At 41.9% G+C, this 27,229-nt stretch overlaps 1 protein-coding gene across 1 annotated transcript in view; it reads left to right on the top strand.

Moving 5' to 3' along the window:
• Pex7 (peroxisomal biogenesis factor 7) overlaps nt 1-27,229 on the top strand; it is a 65,730-nt gene that overhangs the window by 6,217 nt on the left and 32,284 nt on the right. Inside the window, exons 4-6 of the mRNA XM_050159455.1 lie at nt 11,026-11,103; nt 11,487-11,595; nt 26,472-26,578. Coding sequence (XP_050015412.1) covers nt 11,026-11,103; nt 11,487-11,595; nt 26,472-26,578 — 294 coding nt within the window. The remainder of the gene's footprint in view (nt 1-11,025; nt 11,104-11,486; nt 11,596-26,471; nt 26,579-27,229) is intronic.

Genomic DNA, 27,229 nt, shown 5'->3' with positions numbered 1-27,229 from the left:
ATGCTAGGATTAAAGGCCTGCGCCACCACAGCCCTGCTCAAATCTGCTTTCTATAGCAGCTAACTCTTGTTTCACACACCGTCTCTGAAGAGGTGAACCTAAGCCCAAACCCTCCTGAACTAGAGAGAAGCTTTGGAAATAGTCATCACATCCCTTTGGTTTTCCCCTTTAGAACACTTGGCATTTCTTCATCTTGTCCTCAGCTGACATGACCTCTGCCCTCCTAGAACTCTCTTTTGACACTCCCCTTTCTGCTGTCGCGCATTGAATATGTTCTGAAATGTCACTATGGGTCTTCCATAGTCCTGAGCCCTTAGTTCTAGTGATATCTTCTGAGGATAGTCACGTCGTGTCTCAGTGCTGGGTTACTCTGGGTTCACAGGAAAAGCTCCAGATCTTTGGTATTTGAACTGGTTTTGAATCTCTTTAGTTTATTCTGTATTTATGAAACCGGGTTTTTGTTTTGTTTTGAGTTGAAGATATACTTTGTTTTGTGCTATGTGTGTACTATTCTAGATTGTTTTCCTCTCATACAATTTTTAAATATTAAATTTTATTTAGATATGCATTTTGTGGGGGGCATGTGTCTTATATATTTGCATGTGTGTGTTCAAATATGTGGGGGCATGTGTGTTATATATGTGCACTTTTGGGGGTGGCATATGTGTTGTGTGTTTGTGTGTGTATAGGCGACATGTAGTTTGTGTGTCTGAGTGTGTGTGGGGATGGCATATATGTTCTGTGTGTATGTGTAGGCGACATGTAATTTGTGTGTTTGACTGTGTGTGGGCGTGTATGGGGGCGGCATGTTTGTTGTGTGTTTGAGTGTGTATGGGGGCGGCATAGATGTTGTGTGTTTGAGTGTGTGTACAGAGGCGAGGGGGAAGCTGGTTCATTTTCTGTCACTCTCCTTTTTATTTCTTTGAGATGGAGTGTCTCACTGAACTCAGAGCTAGCCTAGCAGCCAGGGGCTCCAGTGATCTCTGTCCCCCGCCGCCATAGTGCTAGGGTTACAGGTGTACAGCCAAACCTTGCCTTTTATGGTGTCCTGGAGATTAGAACTCAGGTTCTCATGCTTGTATAGCAAGCACTTACTCTCTGAGCCATCTCTCTAGGTCCCTCATCGAGGTACCGCCTTAAAAGGACCCAGGCATCATATCGGGTTGGTGGGTATGATCTCATCACATGAGTTTGGGAGCGGTGAGGGACGTGGAGATCCAAGTCCTTTTCCTATTCCGAGTATAAAGGAAACAAAATAGGTTCAGGTTAGAAACTCATGTCTGTTTGTTGAATAAATTTATAGCTGAGTGAGCATCGACAGTTCCTGTTTTTTTTTTTTTTTTTTTTTTTTTAACCAGTGTTCAGGAAACCTGCATTACAAAGTAAAACAAGCAATGGGTTGTCTCCTGTACAGCTAAGTTGTATGAGGATACCCAGCATGGCTGTAGGTACCCTTGAGTAACCCTGGATAAATTATTTATTTTCTCTAAGCCCTGCTCCCTTCATCTCTAAACCACAATGGTGGTTTAGGTAGGGTCCTATGGAGGCTTCAACTCTAGCTAGCACTGGTTAGATATGAGCTAGTGGTAGTATGTGCTTTCATGGTGAGATTAGGAAAACAAAACACTGAATTTTTTTCTTTTCTTTTCTCTCTTTCTTTCTTCTTCTTTTCTTTCTTTCTTTCTTTTTTTTTTTTTTAAGATGGGGTTTTTCTTTGTAACAGCCCTAGCTTCCTGGAACTCATTTTGTAGACCAGGCTGACTTCAAACTCACAGAGATCCACCTGCCTCTGCCTCCTGAGTGCTGGGATTAAAGGTGTGCACCACCATGCCCGTTTTTAGGTACCTGATTTCTTATATTTAATTTTAACTTTAAAAATTAGCTTACATGGTAATAGGTTTCCATATGGGGTTTTCATACATATTTCATTTCAATTTCCCACCCCCCATTTCTCCACCAAACCCTTTCATCTCCTCTGTTCTTCTCTTCCATTTTTTTTCTATTGTGCTCCTTCTAGGGGAAGAATATCTTGACTGTCAACTTTCAGATGGAGCCAAAGGGAGACATCCAAGATTTAGATGAGCTTTAGACCTTGAAGACTGAAGGTCTTGTTGGAGTCAAAGAAAAAAGAAAGCATCTTAACATCAAGGGGTGGCGGAGGAGATGCTTCTGTGGGTCAGGGTGCCGCCAAGCTTAGTGTCCAGGCAGAAACTGATTGATCGCTGTATTGTTTAATTGGTGTCTGCAGTGGCTGTCATATCTTTTAAACCCCTAAAATAACTTTGCCATAGTCAGTGCCAAGTATAAAGGGGTGGAAGAATAGGAAAGAATTCGAAGTTCAGCAAGCAGAATAAAGAAAAAAGAAGAGGGCGAACTGAGAATTTGAGTTCTCTGCTTCATGACTTACAGCAGCACTGTGCTGTTGAAACCAAGGTAAAGGTGGGTGCAGAAATACGCACCCCAGGTTCTCACTTTCAGTTTGCAGTGCTTCTGAAAACACTGAAAACGTGTTATCCTTCTAAATAGCGAGGCTTAACAGTTTGCCAGATCAGTCTCCCCCCACTTCTTTCTCCCTTTCTCTTTCTTGACAGTTTGGTCCAGGCCAGCCTCCAGTTCCCAGCATAGCCAGGGATGACCTTGAACTTCCCATCCTCTTGCTTCTTCCTCCTGAATGCTAGGATTGCAGTCTGTGTGGTGAGGCCCCATGTACGTGGCACTGAAGATGGAGCTCATGTCCCAGGGCCTCATGCATGCTAGGCAGATGCCTTCCTTCCTTCCTTCCTTCCTTCCTTCCTTCCTTCCTTCCTTCCTTCCTTCCTTCCTTTCATTTATTTATTTATTTATTTATTTATTTATTTAGAGACAGGGTATCTCTGTGTAACAGCCCTGGCTATCCTGGAACTCACTCTGTAGACCGGGTTGGCCTCGATTTACAGAGATCCACCTGTCTCTGCCTCCCAAGTACTACTGGGATTAAAGGTGTGCGCCGCTATGGCCCTGCTAAAAGTGTAGTTTTTCAAGTGCTTATAAAAACTGATCTTTGATCTGAGTGTGCCACTGTTGGTGCTCTGTCACAGACAAGTTGCATTTGTGTATTTTATAGTAATAATGTGCCGTATAAATTAAGTCCTTAAATGTGAATTAATGAAATCTACCCTTTGATAATGACAGAAGCTAAGCTATCTATAATGATGTATACCAACAAAATATTACAAAATAGAACACTAATCAGCCATATATTTGACACTAGTGTGGTCCCTTTAGGCATATTTTTATGCTTAAAACTGAACAAAAGATTTTTCCACAAAAGGGATTTTTTCCCCCCTTTTCATTTGTTTATATTTTTGTTTACATTTTTGGTGATACTGGTGCTAAACCTAGTTCCCTGTGCATGTTAGGCAAGCATTCACCTGCTGAGCTGTACTCCAGCTTCTCTCTCTTTTTTTTTTTTTTGGTTTTCGAGACAGGGTTTCTCTGTGGCTTTGGAGCCTGTCCTGGAACTAGCTCTGTAGACCAGGCTGGTCTCGAACTCACAGAGATCCACCTACCTCTGCCTCCCGAGTGCTGGGATTAAAGGCATGCGCCACCATCGCCCGGCCTCCAGCTTCTCTCTTAAAGGATTGTATAAGTATAGGGAAAAATTAACATGATATGTATTTCTTTTGTATATTTGGTCACAGTTGGCCATTTATTTCAGAGTAGCTGACAGTCTTACATGGGAGAATTATTTTAAAATATATAATACTTACATTTTATGTAAGAGGAATATAGTGTAATAGATACAACTTTGTAGTTTAAATTATTTATATTTTTGTTATAAGTATATGTATATATTTATTTAAAAAGAAACAGCAGAAATGCAGTTCTAAAACTAACAATATTAGTTGCATGTAGAGCAAGTGGAGAGAAGGGTACTGACGCAAAAATGGAAGTGAAGTTTCTCTAACTATAACTCAGGATTTTACCTAGGACCAGTGAAGCATTTTACAAAGTTAGAAAATGTTTTACAAAGTTGGAAATCATAATTTAAAGCAGGACAAAAAAAGAGATGATCTAGGGCCTGGTAGCTGGCTCCATAATCAGGTATTAGAAATCAATATTTCAAATGACTTTAAAAATATAGTATTGTGATTGCTGTCTCTGATGAGTATGTCTCATGAATGGAAAGATAATAGACATAAATTTTAAACTTCATTCAGAAAAATCGGTGTTGTTACTCTGAAGGTCTCATCTGTGTCCATAATAGATGATGTTTAGCAGCAGTTATGCCATTGAAACCAAACACGTTCCTGTAAGAGCTCGGGAATAGAGAAGATATATAGGATGCTCATCTTAAAATTGCGGGTGAACTAGCTGTATAAATGTGGTTTATTTTTCCTCTGTTAAGGATGTGTCTTCCCCAGGTCTTTGCTCTGTAGAGAAGTGTTCCCTCCTCTTCAGCGGTGAGCATCTTTAGTGCCTAGACAGCAGCTTCTAAGTAGTCTTCTAGCCAAACTGTGGGCTTTGGAGAAGTCAGTGATTCTAGGACTGGATAGGATATAGACACAGTGAATCTAAGACATCTTCTTGTGTCAGAAAGCAAGAAAGCTATGAGAAGACTTTGGAGCCATGCCCAAGGTTGCGAAGAGACAATTTGAAGGGACTCTCAGTGGCCAAAGATCACAGTCTGTGCATCGGAAGGAACAAATGAAAACACGGAATGTATACGTACATATCCGCACATTCATGTGTGTATTTTTTGCCCATGAAATTGTGAAAATCAGAAGAAAGTCACCACTGGTAAAGATTAATTGGATTGCCAACACCGTTTTTCTGACCACTAATGAGGGATCATGGCAGGCCTGGTCATCTCTGTAGGAATTCATTGTGAAGAAAACAAGAAGTTGATTGGAAAATTCCTTACAGTAGAATCTCGTGAAACATATGCAGAAGGAATAAAGGCAAATTGGCACTTCGTGGCCACTAATGAAATAGTGACTCTGGGAAGGAGTCATCTGCAGATGCCAAAACCATTAAACAAGATTGAAACATCCTCTGCAGTCTAGAATCACGAAAAGTGGGCCAATCAGAAGTTAGAGCCTCCTGATTCAATAGAAGGCTAGAACAATTGAACTGAATCTGATTAAGTCTCCAGATCTAACTTCCAGTTTCAAGGAAATAGGAAGAGTGATGGACTGCTATGAGGAAATGGCCACAGCCAGCATGTGGAGCCTTGTGCAGAGTGAATAACTTCATTCCCTCAGCGGATAGAGGCCTTGGGAGGTGGGGAGAGAAAGCAGTGTGGGAAGGGGCATGCCATCCTAGCCTGGGATCAGGAGACATTACTCTAGGTGCAATTCTCAGACAGTCAGAGAATTACACATTTATACTGGATGCTGTTAGGGAGCCACTGTTAATCTTGTCAGGGGTACATATGACCTTATGCTGACGTTGAAAGAAAGCCCTTATCTGCTGAAGCACTTAGGAGTGAATTGATCTGATAGTAAACTATTCTGGCCTACAGTCAGTCAGTCCGTGGAAACAGTGAAGCAAGAGGAGCAGAATGACGGACAAAATGTCGACGGCTGTGAAATACTCTACAGCTTCATACACGCTTTCAAATTCCCACACTGAAAATGATTCAAAATTTGTCCTATAGCAAAAGAAATGTATAGCCCCTTTTAATCATTCCGTAATTAGAAGTCACTGTCCCTCTTTTGCGTTCATGCAAAGGTAAGTGAGAAGCCTGTCCAGGATTCTATTTGACTGTTTTTAATTAAGTATGCCAGCTTACAAAAGGGCAGCATGTTAGGGTAGATTAACCCGAGCTCTTTGGGAGTTGGTTTCAGTTATAAAATATTTCCTTTCAAACAGGTTTTGATGAGGTACAGCTTTGGTAAAGTGACACAAAATATTGCCGGTGACTTTTTGTTTGTTTTTCTCTCCTATTTTTCCAATTAATTTTACTCAGTGCTAAGAGTAATTTCATAAGTTAGGCCTTTATAGTAAGTACCCTGCTTTTAAAACTTCAAGTCAGGTACTGCACCTCTTCTTCTTTATTTATATTTAATTTGACTGACTTCTATGCCCATTCTTCGAGTGGTAGTGGAGGGGGAAACAGGGAACAGAGAATTAACAGACGAGCACACAGAGACCAAGATGTGCTTTTATTCAGGGTCACTGTGTATTCCAAGAGCGTCTCTTAGCGCTGCTGAGTGAGACACCGTGCTTTGCCCAGCTGGGAAAATGAGCAGGTCTGCCATGACCTTGTGTTCTGAGGTTCTTGCTTGCTCTGTGAAGCTGAGAGTGGGCACAGTACCGCCAGTGGGAAGGGGCAGGAAGAACATTCTCGAGTCTGAGGAGAATAGGAATGCAGAATTCAGCAGGAAAGTGAGAACGGTGTGAAAGGCAAAGCAGAGGGGACCAGGAAGGCAAGGACAGATGGAGGCCTGGGCCAGGAACAGTTATAATTTGGCCATTAGTGACGATAAGTGGGAAGACATCACTGATTTCTTACGTTGTTAGGAAATATTTCATATATATAAATATATATAAGATGTAGAAATGGAACATCGAACACTTAAATGTTTGCCATGTGGCGTAAGAAATAAAGCACTACTTATGCTCCGAGGTCCCTGATTACCTCTGTATGATCTTACACTCTCCCCCTTGCCTTTCCTTTTCCCCAGAAACAGCACTTTCTTCAGTTTTCTGTTTACACTTTCCTTGCTTACATATGTATGCGCTCCAAAGCCACGCATAATTTTGCATGATTTTGACCTTTGGGCAGCACAAATCATCATGAATGAATCTTACAGAACTCTGAGTGAAACTGAAAAGCTGCAGAGGCCACATGATGTTGAAAGGCTTTGGCCAGGGCGGTGACATTCATCTGTACTTATAAATATGCTTTCATGCAGCCTGGATAAAGGCTACACTGCATAAAATCAGGCAGGAAAGGATGGGGAGGGTGGTCAGAGAGTTGCTGTACTCTTAAGTGGTAGCTAATGGTTGCTGACAGTCACGTCGAGGAATTAGCAAATTTAGACATGGCCATTAAGATGACCCCTCTTAATTCTTAGCTCTCTGTTCGTGAGGGAGGGCAGGCTTGTCTGTTGCTTCAAGTCTCTCCTGCTCTCTCTCCCCAAAGGCTACTATTTTATAATGCTCAAGTCTCTGCTGGGCAGGTTCTTTCCTGCTCATGGTATTGAGAAGGAACTGGCTGCCCTTGTTAAATCTTGGTGGTCTTTACCTTTCCTCGCAGGTTTTAGGAAATGACACAAATTTATGTTTATGCGTTTATAGATGCCTGCTCTCATAAATGTGTAAGTGTACCAGGGCTGCTCTTGTCTAGCGTCCAGCCGTCTCATCTTCATGCCCGTATTACTAGGTATTTAGTGTCTGTTGATGAGTTGAGTGAATTGACTTGAGGCTAACCCAGTGGAGCCCAGGTTTCTCTTTTCAGCGGTATCCCCCAAGCATCTCTCAGGCTGTGAACTGTTTTTAGAACTTGAGGCAATTACCCATTTGTTCTAGACACCCTGAATGTGTAAAGTTTCATGTTACCTTCCTTCCTCCAGTCTTCCACTGCGTAAATATCCCTCACTCACAGTTGCCTGGAACCTTGGTGTTGTTCTTTAGTGTTTCCTAGCCCTAATCGCTGGGTACTGAATCTTCCTATTTATATAATTTTACTCTTTTTGAGTTAGGGTCTTCCTATGCAGCCCAGGATGGCTGTAAACTTATGATGCCTCTGCTTCTACCTCTTGAGTACTGGCTTCAAATGCATGTGCTACCATGCCCAGCTCCTTTGTGTCTTTGGCAGTGTCTCTGGTCACTGATTCACCTCTGCAAACATTATAGCCAGCCCTGTGTTCAGCTGGAGCTTGCTTTTCTGAGCATTAAGCCAACTCTTCACCACAGTTCTTGTCTTAGGGTTTCTGTTGCTGTGAAGAGACACCATGACCATGGCAACTCTTATAAAGGAAAACATTTAATTGGCTTACAGTTTCAGAGATTTAGTTCATTATCATCATGGTGGGGAACATGGTTGCAGACATGGTGCTGGAGAAGGGGCTGCTGATATGTAGGCAACAGGAAGTAGACTGACTTACTGGGCATGGCTTGAACATATACGAGACCTCAGAACCCACCTCCACAGTGTCATACTTCCTCCAACAATATCACACCTACTCCAACAATGCCACCTTCCCATTACCGCGGCTCCCTTTGGGGTCCACTTTCTTTCAACCCATCATAGTACTCCTTTTGTACTTATGTCTGTTTTAAATTTAATTGAGTTTAATTTTTTGCATATACAGTGTGCTTATACGTATGAGTTCATGTCAGAGTGAGTGCATGTGCACTTAAAGGCCAGCTGACAATCTCTGGTGTCACACAAGCACTGTCTACCGTACTTGCAGGGACATTGGCAGTGGGAGGGGTAGACTATGGTGAGCCTGAGGCACTCTTGATATTCTGTTAATACAATTTGTTGTTTGAAAACCAAACAAAAGCTAAGCAGTGGTGGTGCATGCCTTTAATCCCGGCACTAGGGAGACTGAGGCAGGCAGATCTCTTAAGGATGAGGCCAGTCTGATCTAGAGTGCGTTCCAGGACAGCTGGAGCTACCCAGAGAAACCTGTTTTAAAAAACAAACAAACAAAACAAAACCCCAAACAAACCTATTTATTTGTTTTGTATTTGGTCTTATTATGTAGCCTTGACTGACCTTGCAGGGATTATAGATGTGTGCCATCACACTGAGCATAATGCAACATTTTAAGAAATAAAAATGCAAAAAGCCCTTGATATACAAAACATAAAATTTTTACTTACTTTTTTCCTGGAACTTTAATAATTTTCCCATACCAATTTTATTGAACTATAGTTAACAAATAAATATAATCTATATTTCATGCCTACAGCAGTAAGTATGCCTTACCTAAAAACTGAGTTATTATTCCTATAATAAAGTGAATTAACTCAATCATCACTTAACAGAGTGACCATTTTATGTGTGCATGGAGAGAACATTTAAGAAACTTCCTTAACATCTTTTAGGCATTAACTATAGTTATTATGCTTTACTTTGTATTGCTAGAATGTATTGATTTATAGCTGAAAGTTTACCTTTTGGCCAAAGTCACTTTTACCTCTACCTCTACCTCCCTAGCCTCTAGCTACCACTATTGTGTTCGACTTACTTGGATTCCATGGCTGTCTTAGTGACTGTTCTGTTACTGTGAAGAGACACCATGACCGAGACAATTATTGTAAATGCAAGCTTTTAATTTGAGACATGCTTCCAGTTTCAGAGGTTTAGTCCATTACCATCAGGGGAGGGAGCTGGCAGCATGCAGGAAGGCGGTGGAGCAATAGCAGAGAGATGTCTTGGTCTGTGGGAAAGGGAAAGACTGGGCCTGGTGTGGACTTATGAAACCTCAAAGCCCACTCCCAGGGACACACTATTTCCAGCAAGGCCACATTCCTAATCCTTCTAGTCCTGTCAACCGTTCCACTCCCTGGTAAATACGTGCTCAAATATATGAACCTGTGGGGGCCATCGTTATTCAAACCACCACAGTGTTTTAAATGACAAAGCATCAAAAGTTAAAATAAAGTCCAGATCAATCAGTATTACTGATGTTTCCCTGAAGCCTCTTTACAACAAACCACAAATGCTGATATTTCCAACACGTATGCAGGAGGTAGAGTCTTAAGACTCGAAACAGCCCGCTGACTGGTAATAATGACGAGCTCAGGTGTATGTCTGGACTACTGTCCTAAAGGATAGTTAGCAATATGCCATCGAATGCAAGTTAGAGTAGGGGTGGTGTATAACTTATTGTATAAAGTGATAGAATGAAAACTGAGTGTTCTGGTTCCTTGTTGAACTTGTGCGCTGAGACAAAGGACTGTGTTGGGGCAGCACTGCTGGGTACCCAAAGCTGCCTGCCCGGAGCTCGGGAAGGCCACATGGGGATACTGAGTTTTAATGCTGATGGGGGAGAGTCTTCTGTTTTGTGTTAATTTCATTGGTTAAATAAAGAGACTGCATTGGCCCTTTAATAGGACAGAAAATTAGGTAGGCGGAGTAGACAGAACAGAATGTTGGGAGAAAGAAGCCGAGTCAGGCAGTCTCCGTGATTCTCCCACCCGACACAGCCGCAGGTTAAGAATGTTTCTGATAAGACACCACATCATGGTGCTACACATGATTAGAAATGGGTTAATCAAGATGTGAGAATTAGCCAATAAGAGGCTATAGATAACGGGCCAGGCAGTATTTAAAAGAATACAGTTTGTGTGTTGTTATTTCGGGTGTAAAGCTAGACATGTGGGCGGCCAGGCGCCGGGAAAGCAGCCCGCCCGCTCCTCACTACATAATGCTATTTGATGAATGCTGGGGAAGCAAGCTTTTAAAGATGACTTTCTCTCTCTCTCTCTCTCTCTCTCTCTCTCTCTCTCTCTCTCTCTCTCTTTCCTTTCTTTTCCTCCTCTTTTTCCCTTCCTCCCTTCCTCCTTCCCTCCCTCCCTCCCTCTCTCCCTCCTTCTTTCTTCCTTCCTTATTATTATTTTTGTGTGTGTGCGTGTGTGTTCTTTGGAGACAGGGTTTCTTGGTGTAACAGCTCTGGCTGCCCTGGTACTTGCTTTGTAGACTTGGCTGCTGGCCTCAAACTCGCAGAGGTCTACCTACCTCTGCCTTGGACTGCTGGGAATAAAAGTGTGCACCACCACTGCCTGACTTTAAGATAACTTTCCTATCTGTTTTGACATTTCTTTGTGGTGCTGTGAGTAATGATCAGTTGGTGGATTTAAAAGTGTGTATAACTTGTCTTGGTGACGGAGGTTTAGAAACTACAGACTTCTATTAAGACGGAGTGGGTGGATGGACAGGATCACCTTTCTGTTGTTCAGACAAGATGTAGAAATGGGTAGCGCTTAATGTTTAATACACTGAGTTGCAGGTTGACAATGATATAAAGAGCTAAAATATAATATTTAACTTGATGCTGTTTTACTTTCTAAACATTTTTTTTTTAGGTGTATAGTGTTGATTGGAGCCAAACCAGAGGTGAACAACTCGTGGTATCTGGCTCATGGGATCATACTGTCAAAGTGGTATGTCGGCATTACTGCATTTAAAAACAAATAGTTTCCTTCCAAGCTTCCATTGAAATATCTTATTTTCTAAAATATTCTTTAGCTTTTAACGTGATCAATTAATTTTCTATTCCAAAGGACTTATTTAAATGTTTATCAAAATTTTTAAAATTTAGTCTTGGCTACAACCTAATAATTAGCATAATTATTTTAGTCCCTTAAAGACAATCTTATTTTATGAAAAAAAATTATTCTTAAAAATCTTTGAAAGATATGTCTCTTATGTGTATATATAAATGTATATGTTATTTATGTCATACATCTACAGTGATACATAGCATATATAAAAGTCCATTTGTATTTACCTTTGTTGACTAATTGATCTTCTCATTTACTTTCAGTGGGATCCTACTGTTCAGAGTTCTCTGTATACCTTTAGTGGGCATGAAAGTGTCGTTTACAGCACAATCTGGTCTCCCCACATCCCTGGTTGTTTTGCTTCAACCTCAGGTAACTCTGAATTTCCCAGAAGCCTTATGGGTTGACTACCTTTTTACCATTAGGTGGCGCTGTGTACTCTCTAAATTCAGAGAAAATGAAAGTGTAATGTACCCATTTTGGATTCTTAGGATAGTTAGGGTTTTTTTTGTTTGTTTGTTTGTTTGTTTTTGTTTTTGTTTTTTAAATGTTGGAGGTTGAACCCAGAGTTTGGACATGCTGAGCATGTACTGAGCTACATCCACAGCCCTTAGGACCTTTCTTTTCTCTGTTTTCTTTTCTTTTCTTTTCTTTTCTTTTCTTTCTTTCTTTCTTTCTTTCTTTCTTTCTTTCTTTCTTTCTTTCTTTCTTTCCCCTTCTTTCTTTTTCCTTCCTTCTTCCTTCCATCTTTCTCTTCTTCTTTTATCTATTTATTTATTTTGGTCAGTTTCTTGACAAAAATTAGCCTAGAGCTGAGTCCCCAGTTTGTGTTTCAGTGAATAATAGCCCTTTTACAATAAATATTAGGGATTTTTTTTTGGTACAGACAGGTTTGTGGCTTATAATATCATAACAGGTTTAAAAAATACATTTGAAAGAGGAGGTTTGCTTTTGTTGTTGTCTTGTTTTAGAACACTGTTGAACCTGTGAGACAGAAGTGGGCTTTCTAACAAGAAGGTTGAGTTTGGACTTGAGATAAACGTCTTGGTGAATAAAATTGTGTCATTGACTTATAGTTGGTTAACTAAAGCCATTTCATGTAATTAGAGCACCCGGGGAAGACAGAAGCGAGACAGATGGAGGCACTGCAGCCCTCAGAGCCAAATGACTCACAGGCAGGTTTTGTAAATAAAGTTTTATTGGAACATAGCCACATCAACTCATTTGCGTATCAACTGTGACTGCTTTCTTATAGTCCTAGCAAGTTAAGTAGTTGTTATAAAGACCTGGTAGCTCCCAGAGCCTAAACATTTTCTTCTAGCCTTTTATAGGAAATCTGTGTTGATCCCTGGAACCTTGAGGAGAGAGAGAATTAGAAGCTCTTCTGCACAGTTTGTTGTTTAGAGAGAGAAGGCAGTAGCTGGAGAAGGAGGTCGTGAGCTTCCAGTGTTGTCTCTGTATTTAACAATCCAGCCAGAGGCAGGCAGCCACTAGGTAGACCTCATGTCCCTTCCTTGTCAGTAAACTGTTACCAGTGTCCTGAGCTGCTGAACGATGAGAGCTGGCTTTCACAACAGTAAGGTTCACAGAGATCCTTTGCTAGTTGCTTATAATTCTAAAAATTAAGAAATACTGATATTCCCTAAATTCTTGAATTGTTGTTTGATTGAAGACAATTAAAAACCTGTAGGTAATTTTATCCATTCAGATTATGTAATTTTTGAGATTCTAATAGTAGGAAATGGTAATATCGTTTCGTTTGTTTGCTTTATCAAGACAGGGTTTCTCTGTATAACCCTGACTGTCTTGGAACTCTCTCTGTATACCAGACTGGCTTAGAAGTCAGAGATTCACCTGCCTCTGCCTCCTGAGTGCTGGGTTTAAAGGCGTGCAGCATTACCACCCTACTGAAATAATATCTATGTGTGAAAGTATTATTAATTTAGGAAATGCTTGGCCTTGATAAAAATAACCACTATTCTTTTTTGAAATGAAGAGCAGTACCCTCTGTCAGCTTATAGAATGAGTACTATTACCTCTAGGATTTCCAACTTTAAATCATAGTTTTCTTGAAAAATCTATGATTGGAATGAAATCTTTTCCAAATGTCAAGTCTTTTGGAGTGAGTCTAGTGATACATTTTTTTAGTTCCAGTTTTTTGAAGATTTAGTATAATCTGAATTTTCTTTGGACCACCAGCTCACAAATAATGATATGGAGACTTATTAAATGAAAGCTCAGCCTTAGCTTAAGCCTGTCCCACTGGCTCTTTTTTTTTTTTTTTTTTGTTTTTTGTTTTTCGAGACAGGGTTTCTCTGTGGCTTTGGAGCCTGTCCTGGAACTAGCTCTGTAGGCCAGGCTGGTCTCGAACTCACAGAGATCCACCTGCCTCTGCCTCCTGAGTGCTGGGATTAAAGGTGTGCGCCACCACCGCCCGGCAGAAATTGCATATTTTAAACAGTGAGTCCACTAGGGCACCCTGTGACACTGCCCGTCTTCGCTGTCCTACTGTAATTTAGCTTTATGTAAGCAAGAGCTAGTGCCCATCTTATGGGTTACCCAGTGTTTCTCTTCTCTCTGTACCCGTCTTCCGTGTTGATTGATGGGTTCTTAATACCCCATCAGGGTTAGTCAAAGGCAAAGGAAAGAGGTTTCGTTAGAAGATGACTACCTGTTCATAGCCCAGATGAAAGATCTATGCAATAAGGCTCGTACAGCTCAGAGAAAAGTTTTATGGGAGGATTTAAAATGGTTGGCCTCAGGATTTTGGAGTGCTTGCTGGTGCCTGCCGTGAATCACAGGCTACCGCAGGCCGCAGGTGTGACAGCCTGCCCTAGGTAGATGGCGTCATATTAGTGGCTGCAAACCTTTAGTTTAGCTTTCTAGTTATCTGCCTGCACTCTCTGACCCGTTCTTCCTGCCTTTCTGAACCCGATTCTGTGAAGGACCTGCTTGACTCACATATGAGATCATGTGTGTTACAACATGTGAAGAACTGAGGAGGAAAACTAACTGTAAACTTAAAGATCATCAATCACTCTCTGACCAGCAGTTCACGGATATATCTTTTTAACTCTGCTGCAGCTTTGACTGGAATGATGGGTTGTTTGATGTCACCTGGAGTGAAAACAACGAGCACGTCCTTGTCACCTGCAGTGGGGATGGCTCACTGCAGCTCTGGGATACCGCCAAAGCCACAGGGCCCCTGCAGGTCTACAGAGAACACACTCAGGAGGTAGGATGGGCATCCCTCGGGGATGGTTTCCGGGGACCAGGTTGAGCTTTAATGTTTCTTGTTCATAGTCGTGTCACTTAGTGTTTTATTATTCAAACACAAAGTAGTTCTTGGCCTAACACAAGGAAAGAAAGGTCAGGCTGATCGCTAGGCCATGCCAGCGCCTCCAGCAGTGTGCTGTGGCACCGTTCCCTCCACCCAGTGCCCTGACGTTCCTTATGCCCTGGGAAGTCTGCCATGCAGAGCCTTGAGAGAGAGTGGGCGGGCTGTTCACAGGCTCTGTCACCACTGTCCTTGGGCTTCAGAGAGACTCAGAATATATCCAAGTAGCAGCATCAAATACCAACTAGGAGGCTGAGTTTACTAAAGGAAATTTAAGATTCACTGTTTTTAATTTGTGTGTGTGCACACGTTAGTGTGTGTGTGTGTGTGTGTGTGTGTGTGTGTGAAGTCATGTGGGGCATAGGAAGTAGTTTCGACTCTAGAAGAACCGAAATGCGTGCATAGGTTTTAGGGAATGCGATGAGTGCCATAAGCCATCTTTTCGGGGGGTGATTTTACCGGGCTCCTAGCTGTGAATTCATATGTTCCAGGGTAGGAGCATGAGGATTAGAATTCCTAGGAACATAGATAGAGAAGAAATAAGAAGCAGAAACATAGGATAGCACTGGAGGGCCACACAGTGGGTACTGAAAGTCGCCTGCGTTTAATTTCCATTTGCTCAAATACCCTGACCCCAAGAGGTAGGAGTAAGATAAAAAAAAAAACCCCAAAAAAAACAAAAAACAAAAACAAAAACAAAACTGCATTGATGCACACAAGGAATGAAGAGATCAGTTGAAGGATTACGGGCTACATGCTTAGTTAAACATTCTGTTGCCAGAACAAGACAAGTAACACTCACACCCTAGACCAAACACTCGGTAGGCAAACCACTCCCTGGGTGGAACCCATAGTTATCTCCCTAAGGGAGTAGGAACCTGGTTGGACCCTTAGACTTTGGTTTGAGGTAGAAACAGATCTACTTCTTAATACCTGAAATACCAGGGCTGGATATTAGCCACACCTGTTGACAATAACCTTGAGAGCAGAAGTCAGTTTCAACTCTGGCCTTTACCGAGGTAGGAGACACCCACACCTGTGGGTCCTGTCAGACGAGGACATTCTTTCTTGGCATTTTATATTTTACCTTAAATGTTTTAACCCCAAAGTAGCAATGGAGTCTTCAAAGATTTGCAAATGTGCTTTCAAGTTTTTACCTATGCTTCTGCTGTCTCATCGTAGGCCTTCAACAACTGTTTACTAATTGGATGGAAGAACATTCGTGCTTTGTATAAAAATTCAGTTCTGTGAGCATCCTAGAGAACACTGTACTTACAGCTATTTTTTTTAAAAACTCAGTATTTCTACAATTGGTTCTAAAAATCATGAACACTTTCTATTAGTTTCTTGTATTGGGATGTCTCCTTGAACGGTGTGGTGGCAAATTATGGTGTTTTTATAACAATCATTGAGTACTGGCAACTTTGGTAAAGGAGGAACTCGGGTTTCAGGGTGTTCAATGAAAGAATCCCTTCAGGCAGGCGGATGGATCTCTGTGAGTTCAAAGCCAGCCTGGTCTACAGGACAGGCTCCAAAAGCTACAGAGAAACCCTGTCTCTAAAACCAAACAAACAAACAAATAAAAAAACAAGAAAAAAAGAAAGAATCCCTTCAGAGCAGCAAGTCCAAAGTCCAGAAGTTCCATCATTTTTGCCGACAGTTTTGTTAAGTCTTTGAGATAGGGGCTCACTGGGTAACTAGAAAGGACCCTGAGCTGTGGTTTCCCTGCTTCCGAGTGCCAAGGCTGGGATCACAGGTGAGAACTACCACGCCTTGCTTATTTTGCTTGTTCTTATATGATTTGTGTTACAAATAACTTAATATTTTTCTTTCTTTCTTTGAAACTATTCTTTCAGGATGCTTTTATAATTTTGTCGCTTTTTGTTGATTATTTATGTAAATACTAGGCTGATAGGAGCAGCTCCTGAGGTCTTACCTGGTTATGGGCAACAGCACTGCTCTAGTGTTTTCCTTTGTCTTCAATCGCTTTCCATCTGTCCCTGTGTAATAGTCACGGGCCACTGGGTTCACGGCCGTGTGTATTTATTCGTCTGTAATAGTCACGGGCCACTGGGTTCACGGCCGTGTGTATTTATTCGTCTGTAATAGTCACGGGCCACTGGTTTCACGGCCGTGTGTATTTATTCGTCTGTAATAGTCACGGGCCACTGGGTTCATGCCGATATATAGTTATTTGTTTTTTTAACATGTGTTAAATCTATAAAGAATGTGTAGACCATTTTCATATAACCAGTGATCTCTGTATATTCTCAAAGAAATTCTGTGTAGAATGTCCCCATTCTTTATGAATCTTTCTATTTTAGGAGCTAATGCATTTGTCTTTCAGATTGTCCTAGTAATGATCAGAAAAATGGCTTCTCTTGTGCTCCAAAATGGTTTTTTGTTTGTTTGTTTTTTTCAAGGTGGGGTTTCTCTGTAGCTTTGGAACCTGTCCTGGAACTAGCACTCACAGACTAGACTGTCCTTGAACTCACACAGATCCACCTGCCTCTGCCTCCCAAATGCTAGGATTAAAGGCCTGCGCCACCACAGCCCTGCTCAAATCTGCTTTCTATAGCAGCTAACTCTTGTTTCACACACCGTCTCTGAAGAGGTGAACCTAAGCCCAAACCCTCCTGAACTAGAGAGAAGCTTTGGAAATAGTCATCACATCCCTTTGGTTTTCCCCTTTAGAACACTTGGCATTTCTTCATCTTGTCCTCAGCTGACATGACCTCTGCCCTCCTAGAACTCTCTTTTGACACTCCCCTTTCTGCTGTCGCGCATTGAATATGTTCTGAAATGTCACTATGGGTCTTCCATAGTCCTGAGCCCTTAGTTCTAGTGATATCTTCTGAGGATAGTCACGTCGTGTCTCAGTGCTGGGTTACTCTGGGTTCACAGGAAAAGCTCCAGATCTTTGGTATTTGAACTGGTTTTGAATCTCTTTAGTTTATTCTGTATTTATGAAACCGGGTTTTTGTTTTGTTTTGAGTTGAAGATATACTTTGTTTTGTGCTATGTGTGTACTATTCTAGATTGTTTTCCTCTCATACAATTTTTAAATATTAAATTTTATTTAGATATGCATTTTGTGGGGGGCATGTGTCTTATATATTTGCATGTGTGTGTTCAAATATGTGGGGGCATGTGTGTTATATATGTGCACTTTTGGGGGTGGCATATGTGTTGTGTGTTTGTGTGTGTATAGGCGACATGTAGTTTGTGTGTCTGAGTGTGTGTGGGGATGGCATATATGTTCTGTGTGTATGTGTAGGCGACATGTAATTTGTGTGTTTGACTGTGTGTGGGCGTGTATGGGGGCGGCATGTTTGTTGTGTGTTTGAGTGTGTATGGGGGCGGCATAGATGTTGTGTGTTTGAGTGTGTGTACAGAGGCGAGGGGGAAGCTGGTTCATTTTCTGTCACTCTCCTTTTTATTTCTTTGAGATGGAGTGTCTCACTGAACTCAGAGCTAGCCTAGCAGCCAGGGGCTCCAGTGATCTCTGTCCCCCGCCGCCATAGTGCTAGGGTTACAGGTGTACAGCCAAACCTTGCCTTTTATGGTGTCCTGGAGATTAGAACTCAGGTTCTCATGCTTGTATAGCAAGCACTTACTCTCTGAGCCATCTCTCTAGGTCCCTCATCGAGGTACCGCCTTAAAAGGACCCAGGCATCATATCGGGTTGGTGGGTATGATCTCATCACATGAGTTTGGGAGCGGTGAGGGACGTGGAGATCCAAGTCCTTTTCCTATTCCGAGTATAAAGGAAACAAAATAGGTTCAGGTTAGAAACTCATGTCTGTTTGTTGAATAAATTTATAGCTGAGTGAGCATCGACAGTTCCTGTTTTTTTTTTTTTTTTTTTTTTTTAACCAGTGTTCAGGAAACCTGCATTACAAAGTNGAGCCTAAACATTTTCTTCTAGCCTTTTATAGGAAATCTGTGTTGATCCCTGGAACCTTGAGGAGAGAGAGAATTAGAAGCTCTTCTGCACAGTTTGTTGTTTAGAGAGAGAAGGCAGTAGCTGGAGAAGGAGGTCGTGAGCTTCCAGTGTTGTCTCTGTATTTAACAATCCAGCCAGAGGCAGGCAGCCACTAGGTAGACCTCATGTCCCTTCCTTGTCAGTAAACTGTTACCAGTGTCCTGAGCTGCTGAACGATGAGAGCTGGCTTTCACAACAGTAAGGTTCACAGAGATCCTTTGCTAGTTGCTTATAATTCTAAAAATTAAGAAATACTGATATTCCCTAAATTCTTGAATTGTTGTTTGATTGAAGACAATTAAAAACCTGTAGGTAATTTTATCCATTCAGATTATGTAATTTTTGAGATTCTAATAGTAGGAAATGGTAATATCGTTTCGTTTGTTTGCTTTATCAAGACAGGGTTTCTCTGTATAACCCTGACTGTCTTGGAACTCTCTCTGTATACCAGACTGGCTTAGAAGTCAGAGATTCACCTGCCTCTGCCTCCTGAGTGCTGGGTTTAAAGGCGTGCAGCATTACCACCCTACTGAAATAATATCTATGTGTGAAAGTATTATTAATTTAGGAAATGCTTGGCCTTGATAAAAATAACCACTATTCTTTTTTGAAATGAAGAGCAGTACCCTCTGTCAGCTTATAGAATGAGTACTATTACCTCTAGGATTTCCAACTTTAAATCATAGTTTTCTTGAAAAATCTATGATTGGAATGAAATCTTTTCCAAATGTCAAGTCTTTTGGAGTGAGTCTAGTGATACATTTTTTTAGTTCCAGTTTTTTGAAGATTTAGTATAATCTGAATTTTCTTTGGACCACCAGCTCACAAATAATGATATGGAGACTTATTAAATGAAAGCTCAGCCTTAGCTTAAGCCTGTCCCACTGGCTCTTTTTTTTTTTTTTTTTGGTTTTTCGAGACAGGGTTTCTCTGTGGCTTTGGAGCCTGTCCTGGAACTAGCTCTGTAGACCAGGCTGGTCTCGAACTCACAGAGATCCGCCTGCCTCTGCCTCCCGAGTGCTGGGATTAAAGGCGTGCGCTACCATCGTCCGGCCCCACTGGCTCTTATTACTTAATTAACACATAATTTTTTATTAATCTACATTCTACCACGTGGCTTTTACCTCTCTCCCATTTTATATGTCTGACTCATTCTGCATCTCAATGGAATCTCCTGCCTCCTTTCTGCCCAAAGTCTTGTCTATACCTCCAGCCTAGCTATTGGCCATTCACAGCAATGTATAATTGCAGCTAATCATACTTTGTAAATGAATACTATATAAAAAGCATTTTTAATCCACAGGCTGACCCTTTGACTATCTCTAGAATTACACTACTCTCATCTTTTATGTTAGAAATAGAAGTAGTGATCATACAGGGCAATATTTCTTTACTTAAAAGTTTTTTTTGTTTGTTTTTTATTTTTTTTAAAGGTCAAAGCAGCCGGTGACAGTGGCGTATGCCTTTAGTCCCGGCACTTGGGAGGCAGAGGCAGGCAGATCTCTTGAGTTTGAGACCAACCTGGTCTATAGAGTGAGTTCCAGAATGGCCAGCATTACCCTGTCTGGAAAGCCAAAAAGAAAAAGAAAAGAAAAAGAAGGGAGTGTCCAAGCTGACTTAAGGCAGATGATAATGTATTTGCTGCCATGGGCACAATGTCTGGAATTAGATCTGGTTTTATAGACACAGCTGGATGCAGGGCTCTTTCTTCTGTTCTGTTGGCTTCAGCATCAGATGATGGCAAGACAGTAGCTTCTACCCCTGCTTTAATTCTGACTTCTACCTGTGAGTAAAAGTGAGATTTCTCTTATACACTTAAGAAGGATTTATTTTCTGTCATGGGTTCCAGTGGGTTTGTGTAGATATTCCTAAGTGAATTGCTGTCCCCGGAGAAAGAGGATGTGGTGTTTTGATTCCTTCAGAGCCGGCCTTAGTCCTTGTAGTTGAGAGTGGAAACAGGCGGTGATACCCAGAGTACACGTGAGGAGGGTGGAGTGAGTCCTGGCCAGGCCACAGTAGGGGGATCTGTTGGGAGCCAGCATTCATTCAGACGACTCTACACTTGAGGTGTAGCATAAGTCAGTGGGTTTGATGGATTAAATTAAGCACTGGACTTATAAGCTATAAAATATGTTCCTTAAAACAAAGAATCTTTTAAAACCTTTCCTGTGAAATTTGATTCACTAAAGCTATCCGAAAACTTACTTGAAAGTTGGTTTACCAAAAATGTTTGCCGTTTTGTAAAATACTGCTTCATGCTAGTTTTCAGTCAGTAGATTGCTAAATAAATTTGGCGAGACTTAAAATTATCAAAAGGATTTGTGGTATGGAAAGCAGGCATGCTAATAAAACTGATTGTACCTTAGCCAGAGAAGTCAGGCCAACCACTGAGCAGATTTTCTTTGCTTATCTTGAGTGTGTGTGTATGATTTTTGAGTCACTGAAGTTCACTGTGTAGCCCAGACTCACCTTCAGTTTGCGGTCTGCTCCCTCAGCCTCCTTAGCATTCGGACTATGTAAGTGTGCCACCACGTGACTACTCCTCTTTAGCTATTTCCTGCACCATCTGTGTGCTCTTTTATAACTAAATGCCTTTCGTGGCTGAACACTAAAATTCTTGATTATTATTACATAAGAAATGTGAGTCTTATTTACTAGAATCTAAAATCATTTGTGGGTTCATTTTGATTTTTGAGACATTGTCAGCTAGCCCACTGAATACCCACTGCTGCTCAGCATTGGAGGGTTGGTGACGAAGAATGGAGCTCTCTTGCCCTCCTTGGTCCTATGTTAATAAGAAAACAGCTAAGAAGGACGAGGAGGAAGATGATGATGGTGATGGTGGTGTTGATGGTACACAGGATGGTAAGTAGTGTGATATTCTTTAGAAAGTAGCTAGGAACATGGACTCTGGAGTCTGAGTGCTTGGCATCCAGTTCTGCTTCTTCACTTCAAGCATGGCTGTCTTTGGGCCTGCTCTTTAACCTGTATCTCTCCATTACCTCTAAATCAGTGGTGGCGATAGTAAATACATCAGGTCGTTATCATAACTAAGCTAATGTGCGTCAGACTTAGACACTGTCTGGGTACAGGGGACAGACCCAGGAATGAGACCTCATTTGATGATGAGTGAGAACCCAACTTCTGGAAATAGAGTAGTGACTCCTGAGGTTTCCCTGAGGAAACAGTGTCTGAGCCCAGACCTCATAAACAAGCGAGAGTGAGGTGAAAAAGGTGTGGATGTGTGGTGACAGGGTAGCCTGAAGAGCATCCAGCTAGCCTTTGTTATTATACATGCTGCCCTGGAACAGCCCGTGCTCATCTGCCAACAGTGTTTAAAGTGGCTGGCTATAGAATTTTGGATGTGTGGTTAGGTAACAAGGTACTAGCCCAGTGGTTCCAAACCTGCTGTCCCGACAATCATCCGGGAAGCTTAAACAGCTGCAGAGTTCCGAGCCTTTTTAGTTCTGGGAATCAAATGCCCTCGGGGAGGAGTGAGTTTGGGCTGGTATTTTAGCTGAATCAAGCAATTAGCCTTATTTGGGAAGTGCTTCCTTGTCTTGGAATAGCTCTGTTGGAACTGCTGAATTAATGGTGTTATTTCTGTTGATGTGATGGGAGCTGCCACACTGGCGTTCATAGACACACATCCATCTGCTTTAAAACCTACGGAGTAGCTTCAGTGCTGGATCCAGAGAGAACTGAGAATCCTTTATTTTCCTCTTGGTTTGTGAGTTGTATTATGGTTTTAAATAGTTTGCTTTGTCATCTGGCTCATAATAAAGTCTTGCTAAAACAAAGCAATATTTCTCATAAAAATCGTCTCAATCACAAAGCTTATGCTAATGATTTTTTTCTTTTCCTTTTTTCTTCTGAGACAAGGTTTCTCTCTGAGGAACCCTGGCTGTCCAGCTGTCCTGGAACTCACTCTGTAGACCAGGCTAGCCTTGAACTCAGAGATCCACTTGCCTTTGTCTCCTGAGTACTGGCATTAAAGGCTTGAGCCACCCGACTTAAAATACTATTTTTTTTTTAGTGGAAGGGCAAATGCTTACATCAGAGGTTCTCACACAGTACTCACACAGCATGTGTACACTATGCATGCACAACACACACAGCACGTGTACCTCACACAACACACCACACACAGCACACGTACCACACACAGCACACATACACACAGCATGCACGCAGCACACCTACCACATACATCATGCACATAACACACATACCACACACACAACACGCCCACAGCACACATACCACAAATTCACACAGCACACATACTACAGACACATATCACACATACATGTAGCACACATACTACACACACACAGCATGCACGCAGCACACACACCACACATGCTCACAGCACACACACCACACACAGAGCAAGGGTGGGAAGGGCTGCGTTACCTTCAGAGTTGTGGAGTATTTGGAAAAGTAGAAATTTGCTGTCATTAGCTGTTAATCGCAATAAGGAAGACTTGGGAGAGCGCCACATCTAGACTTGTCTCCCATAGCAGCGCTCTCTCAGGACATTATGTTTTGTGTGGGTCTGGTAGTTATATTAACAGAATTCATGTTTATAAACTGTGGGGTCAATAGGAAAAATATTTGTGCTATTTCTATAAAGAGGTTTCATATGAGGTAAACTTTCTTTTGAACCACGAAAACTAAATTATTGTTATTACAGACTCCATATAATTGCATAAGTCATAGCCAGGCCTGAGTGTGGGTTTCAGCTGGTTCTTAGATAAGCTTCGTTCTACTTTAAGAAAAATGTCATATTACATCTGACAGGCATCTGGTGTTTCAATTAAATTCATTTATTTGGGGCCCAAATTGCTTTTTTGGTGCTCAGTTCCCTCTAGACCACACTTTCAGACTCTTTGCAGCCTCTCCCAGGCTCCCCAACTTCCTGCTGTGTGGGCTTAGCCTTGGTACATAGCACTTCCTCTTCTGCTGGGTCCGCTGTCAGTGCAGGCCTGCACCTTGTAAGACTCTGGTAATTCAGGTGGGTCTCTGGCGACACCGTGAAGTCCTCATAAATGCCTAGATGACAGTGAACTGCCAGCAGGCTGGAGATACCGTTTTAAAAGGCCAGACAAATGAAAAACCATTATATGTCCCGGGGACTGGAAGAGTTGGGCATGTCATTGTCCCATGTGGCTAGACGGTCCCTTCTTACCCGGAAACACTGATGAGGACAGAGTGCCAACTATATACAACTATCAAGGAAGGAGGACTATCACATTTACAAAACAGTCTCCTTAACTGCAGAAAGGATGGCCTAAAAACCACAGCTTTTAGCAGAAAGGCTTCCTGAATACGGTGGTGCAGAGCCAGATACTGTGTCAGAGAAATAGAGGAGCCATTTACTCAGCCTTGAGTGTGGGCGCCGTGTCACCTTATGTCTGCAATTTGAGTTTTCCTAGCACGTCTTTGTAAGCAGCACTGGTACCACGAGAGAGAATTACACCTGAGGACCCTTGCTTTCTGCAAGGCACCGGCCCTCCCCTCCCCTGCTTTCCCCAGGACAACCATGTTTGCCTGCCTTCCCTCCCTGCCTGCCTGCCTCCCTCCCTCCTTCCTTTTTTCCTTCCTTCAAGACATGGTTTCTTTGTGTAGCTTTGGCTGTTTTGGAATTTGTCTGTAGACCAGGATGACTTCGAACTCACAGAGTCTGCTTCTGCCTCCCGAGTGCGGGGATTAAAGGTGTGTACATGACTGGGTATATTTGTCGTCGTCTTCTTCTTCTTCTTCTTCTTCTTCTTCTTCTTCTTCTTCTTCTTCTTCTTCTTCTTCTTCTTCTTCTTCTTCTTCTTCTTCTTCTTCTTCTTCTTCTTCTTCTTCTTCTTCTTCTTCTTCTTCTTTTTTTTTTTTTTTTTACCAAAAGCCCTCTTTAATAGCACCTTGGAGGCTTAAATACCCTGCAACCAATGGCCAACAGGTGAAAATCCCGTCCTCTGATCCTCTAGGCAAAGCGCAGCTTTTAGTCACTTCAATTAGAAGGCTCTAGACAGGGAAAAGCAGCTGAAAGTCAGGACTCAATTAGTCCCAACAGGTTACCAGAGTCGTGAAGGGGGGGATTTGATGGGGACATTTCACTTAGGGATGAATGTTATGTGGCCTCTCCTGCTCTGCATATCGCCTGGTTGTGGGTCTCTATTTCTGTTCCCATCTGCTGCAGGAGGAAGCATCTCTGATGATAGGTGATCAAGGCACTGATCTATACATATAGTAGAATGTCATTAGGAGACATGTGTTTGGTTTTGGTCTGTTTGTTTTAGAACAGTAGTATTGTTTACATCCTGGGTCCTTGGCTATCTAGTCTCCGGTCCCCAGTTACCCAAACAGTATCAGGTATGGGATATTGCTCAGTCTAATGTCTGCTTTCCCGGTGCTAAAGTCAGTCACTGCTTCACTCTGTCCACTCTGTACTCACTGTAAGGTTTTGGTGCTTGGAATCCATTCACACCCTCAGATAAGGGAATTACCCAGGGAACACAAGCCCATTGGACTGCAGATGGTGTTTATTCATGCTAAAGTGACTTTATGGTTTCTAGCCTAGAGTTAGGAAGTTTGGAGAAGTTAGTTAGCAGCACTTGGCGGTTCATGGGATGCAGTAGAAGCCTCATGCTGCATCGGATGTTTTCCACTGGGACTTGATTTTTCTAGAGGCAGAAAACTTAGGGAGGATCCCATTTACTCTCTCCATAGTGCTGTGTCTCTTTGCCGGCAAGTGATCGAACTAGATCTACCCCAGGTCTTTATGAATGTGTTGAAAGCATAGCTCAGAACGGGAATGATGCTCAGACCGCTCATTTTGTGTCTCTTACCTGGACTTGTCCCTGTATCCTGATGACTCCATAGCCCAAATTTCTCCACGTGGTGATAAGCTTGGTTATCAGCAGCTTCCAGATGCTGTGCTTGGTAAATTCTGTTTTAAGAGAGGGGATTTTGAAAAACTTGTAAAATAAAATTGCATGTTTGCAGTCAGACCAAAGAGAGGGCAGGGTCGGAGGGTGACTTTTCTTTCTCCTGTAGTTTTTTTTTTTTTTTTTTTAGCAAAACAACTAAACACTCAATTTTGGCTGCCAGCTGAGGTCTGAGTCCTTCTAGAGCCATAGGTTGTTTCAAAGTCCTGTTTCACAGGAGGTCATGTGTTGTCCTTGGAAGAAAGGTGTGGCTGCAGACCAGACACTAAGCATCCACTTCACTACTGTAGGCACCGAGGGCTAAAAGAGACCACAAGAGATTGTTTAATCCTGACTGTTTGGAATTCTGAAACAGATTCTACTGGCTGGTGGCTAAACTGGAGCTAGTGATTATTTTTAGGCCCATTGAAGATATTTGAAGCTCTCACATGTACCAGAACTCTTCCCATTCAGACTAATTCTTTCATCCCTGCCATTCTTAGATCCCAGAATATTACTTACTTTCATCTAGCAAAGCGACTATGCATTTAAACAGTGCCAACCTTATTTTAATAATGCAAAGTATAATAATTTTTCAGCTTGTTTTCTCAAGGAGGAAATTTTCCCTCTAGCTGCTCTGTTAAAATGTAGCATATCTAAAACCCTGAAGGAGCCAGAGGCATGGTTCAGTGGTGCAGTGTGTGCTTCTTGTGCTTGAGGCCTTGAGCTCTTCTCTAGCACCAACACAGACACTAACAGATTCTCCTACGGTAACAATGTCTCCATTTTGGTGTCTCATTGTGAGAGTCAGACTCTCCTCTTTGATGTAAAAGCACTACCATGGTATTGCTCTGAACTGTAGTTCCTATGCCCTGTGATGGTCTTAAATATATCTAGGTGCAGTACCCTGGCAGTGGCATTTCTCACTTGACTTGTGGTGAGCTCGCCCTTGCTCGGAGCACCCAAGTGGGCTGTGGAGATTGACCAGGTCTTCCCTTCCTATCAGGTGATCAGACTCTGAGGATCTGGGATGTGAAGATGGCAGGAGTCCGAATTGTGATTCCAGCACATCACACAGAGATCCTGAGCTGTGACTGGTGTAAATACAATGAGGTACAGTACGGCTCCCCGCAGAGCACTCTTCTGAATGCTAACTGTGCTGTTGTCTGTCTTGTTGATGTGGACTTGGGTGCTGTTTCTGACCATTAAGTTAAATTCAGCCCCTGTCACTTGTAAATAGTGCCTGGCCTGCATTAGCATGAATTGGACTTAAGTGCTCCTAAAACATCGAAGTAAGTAATAGATATTCTTAAGAGTTCAACAGTGCAGCCTTTCTTGTTTGTTTTGGAAACTGCTTTACACGTTACATAATTTGTATTTGTGTGATTGCTCTTAACCTTGGTACTCCAGAGTTTGCGTTCATTTGTTTTTCGGGTGTCTAGTCAGGCTACCAAACTGTTTATAACTCAGTTTTCAATTTGACAGTTTATCAGTTTTTAGGATGATTTTATTTTCTCTTCCTTTTTAAGCCAAACAGTTTCTATGCTTCTGTAAGATGGTGGTACCAATGTGAAACTTTTTAAAGCTTCAGCTAAATTATCTGAGCATGAGAATTAAAAAGTAGGAATATAGGGATGGATATAAATATGTTAATATACCTATTTATATATGTCAAAGGGCTTATTGGCTGAGAACTAAAATTACCTATTTCGTTTTCTCTTCCCTAAGTTTAAATTAATTTAGGAAAGTTGAAGGAATGCCACA

Source organism: Alexandromys fortis, unplaced genomic scaffold, assembly GCF_014885135.2.
Source record: "Alexandromys fortis isolate MF-2015 unplaced genomic scaffold, M_Fortis_MF-2015_v1.1 scaffold_107, whole genome shotgun sequence".
Classification (NCBI taxonomy): domain Eukaryota; kingdom Metazoa; phylum Chordata; class Mammalia; order Rodentia; family Cricetidae; genus Alexandromys; species Alexandromys fortis.
The sequence above is the reverse complement of the archived record's forward strand: the minus strand, read 5'-3'. Positions and strand labels throughout refer to the sequence as shown.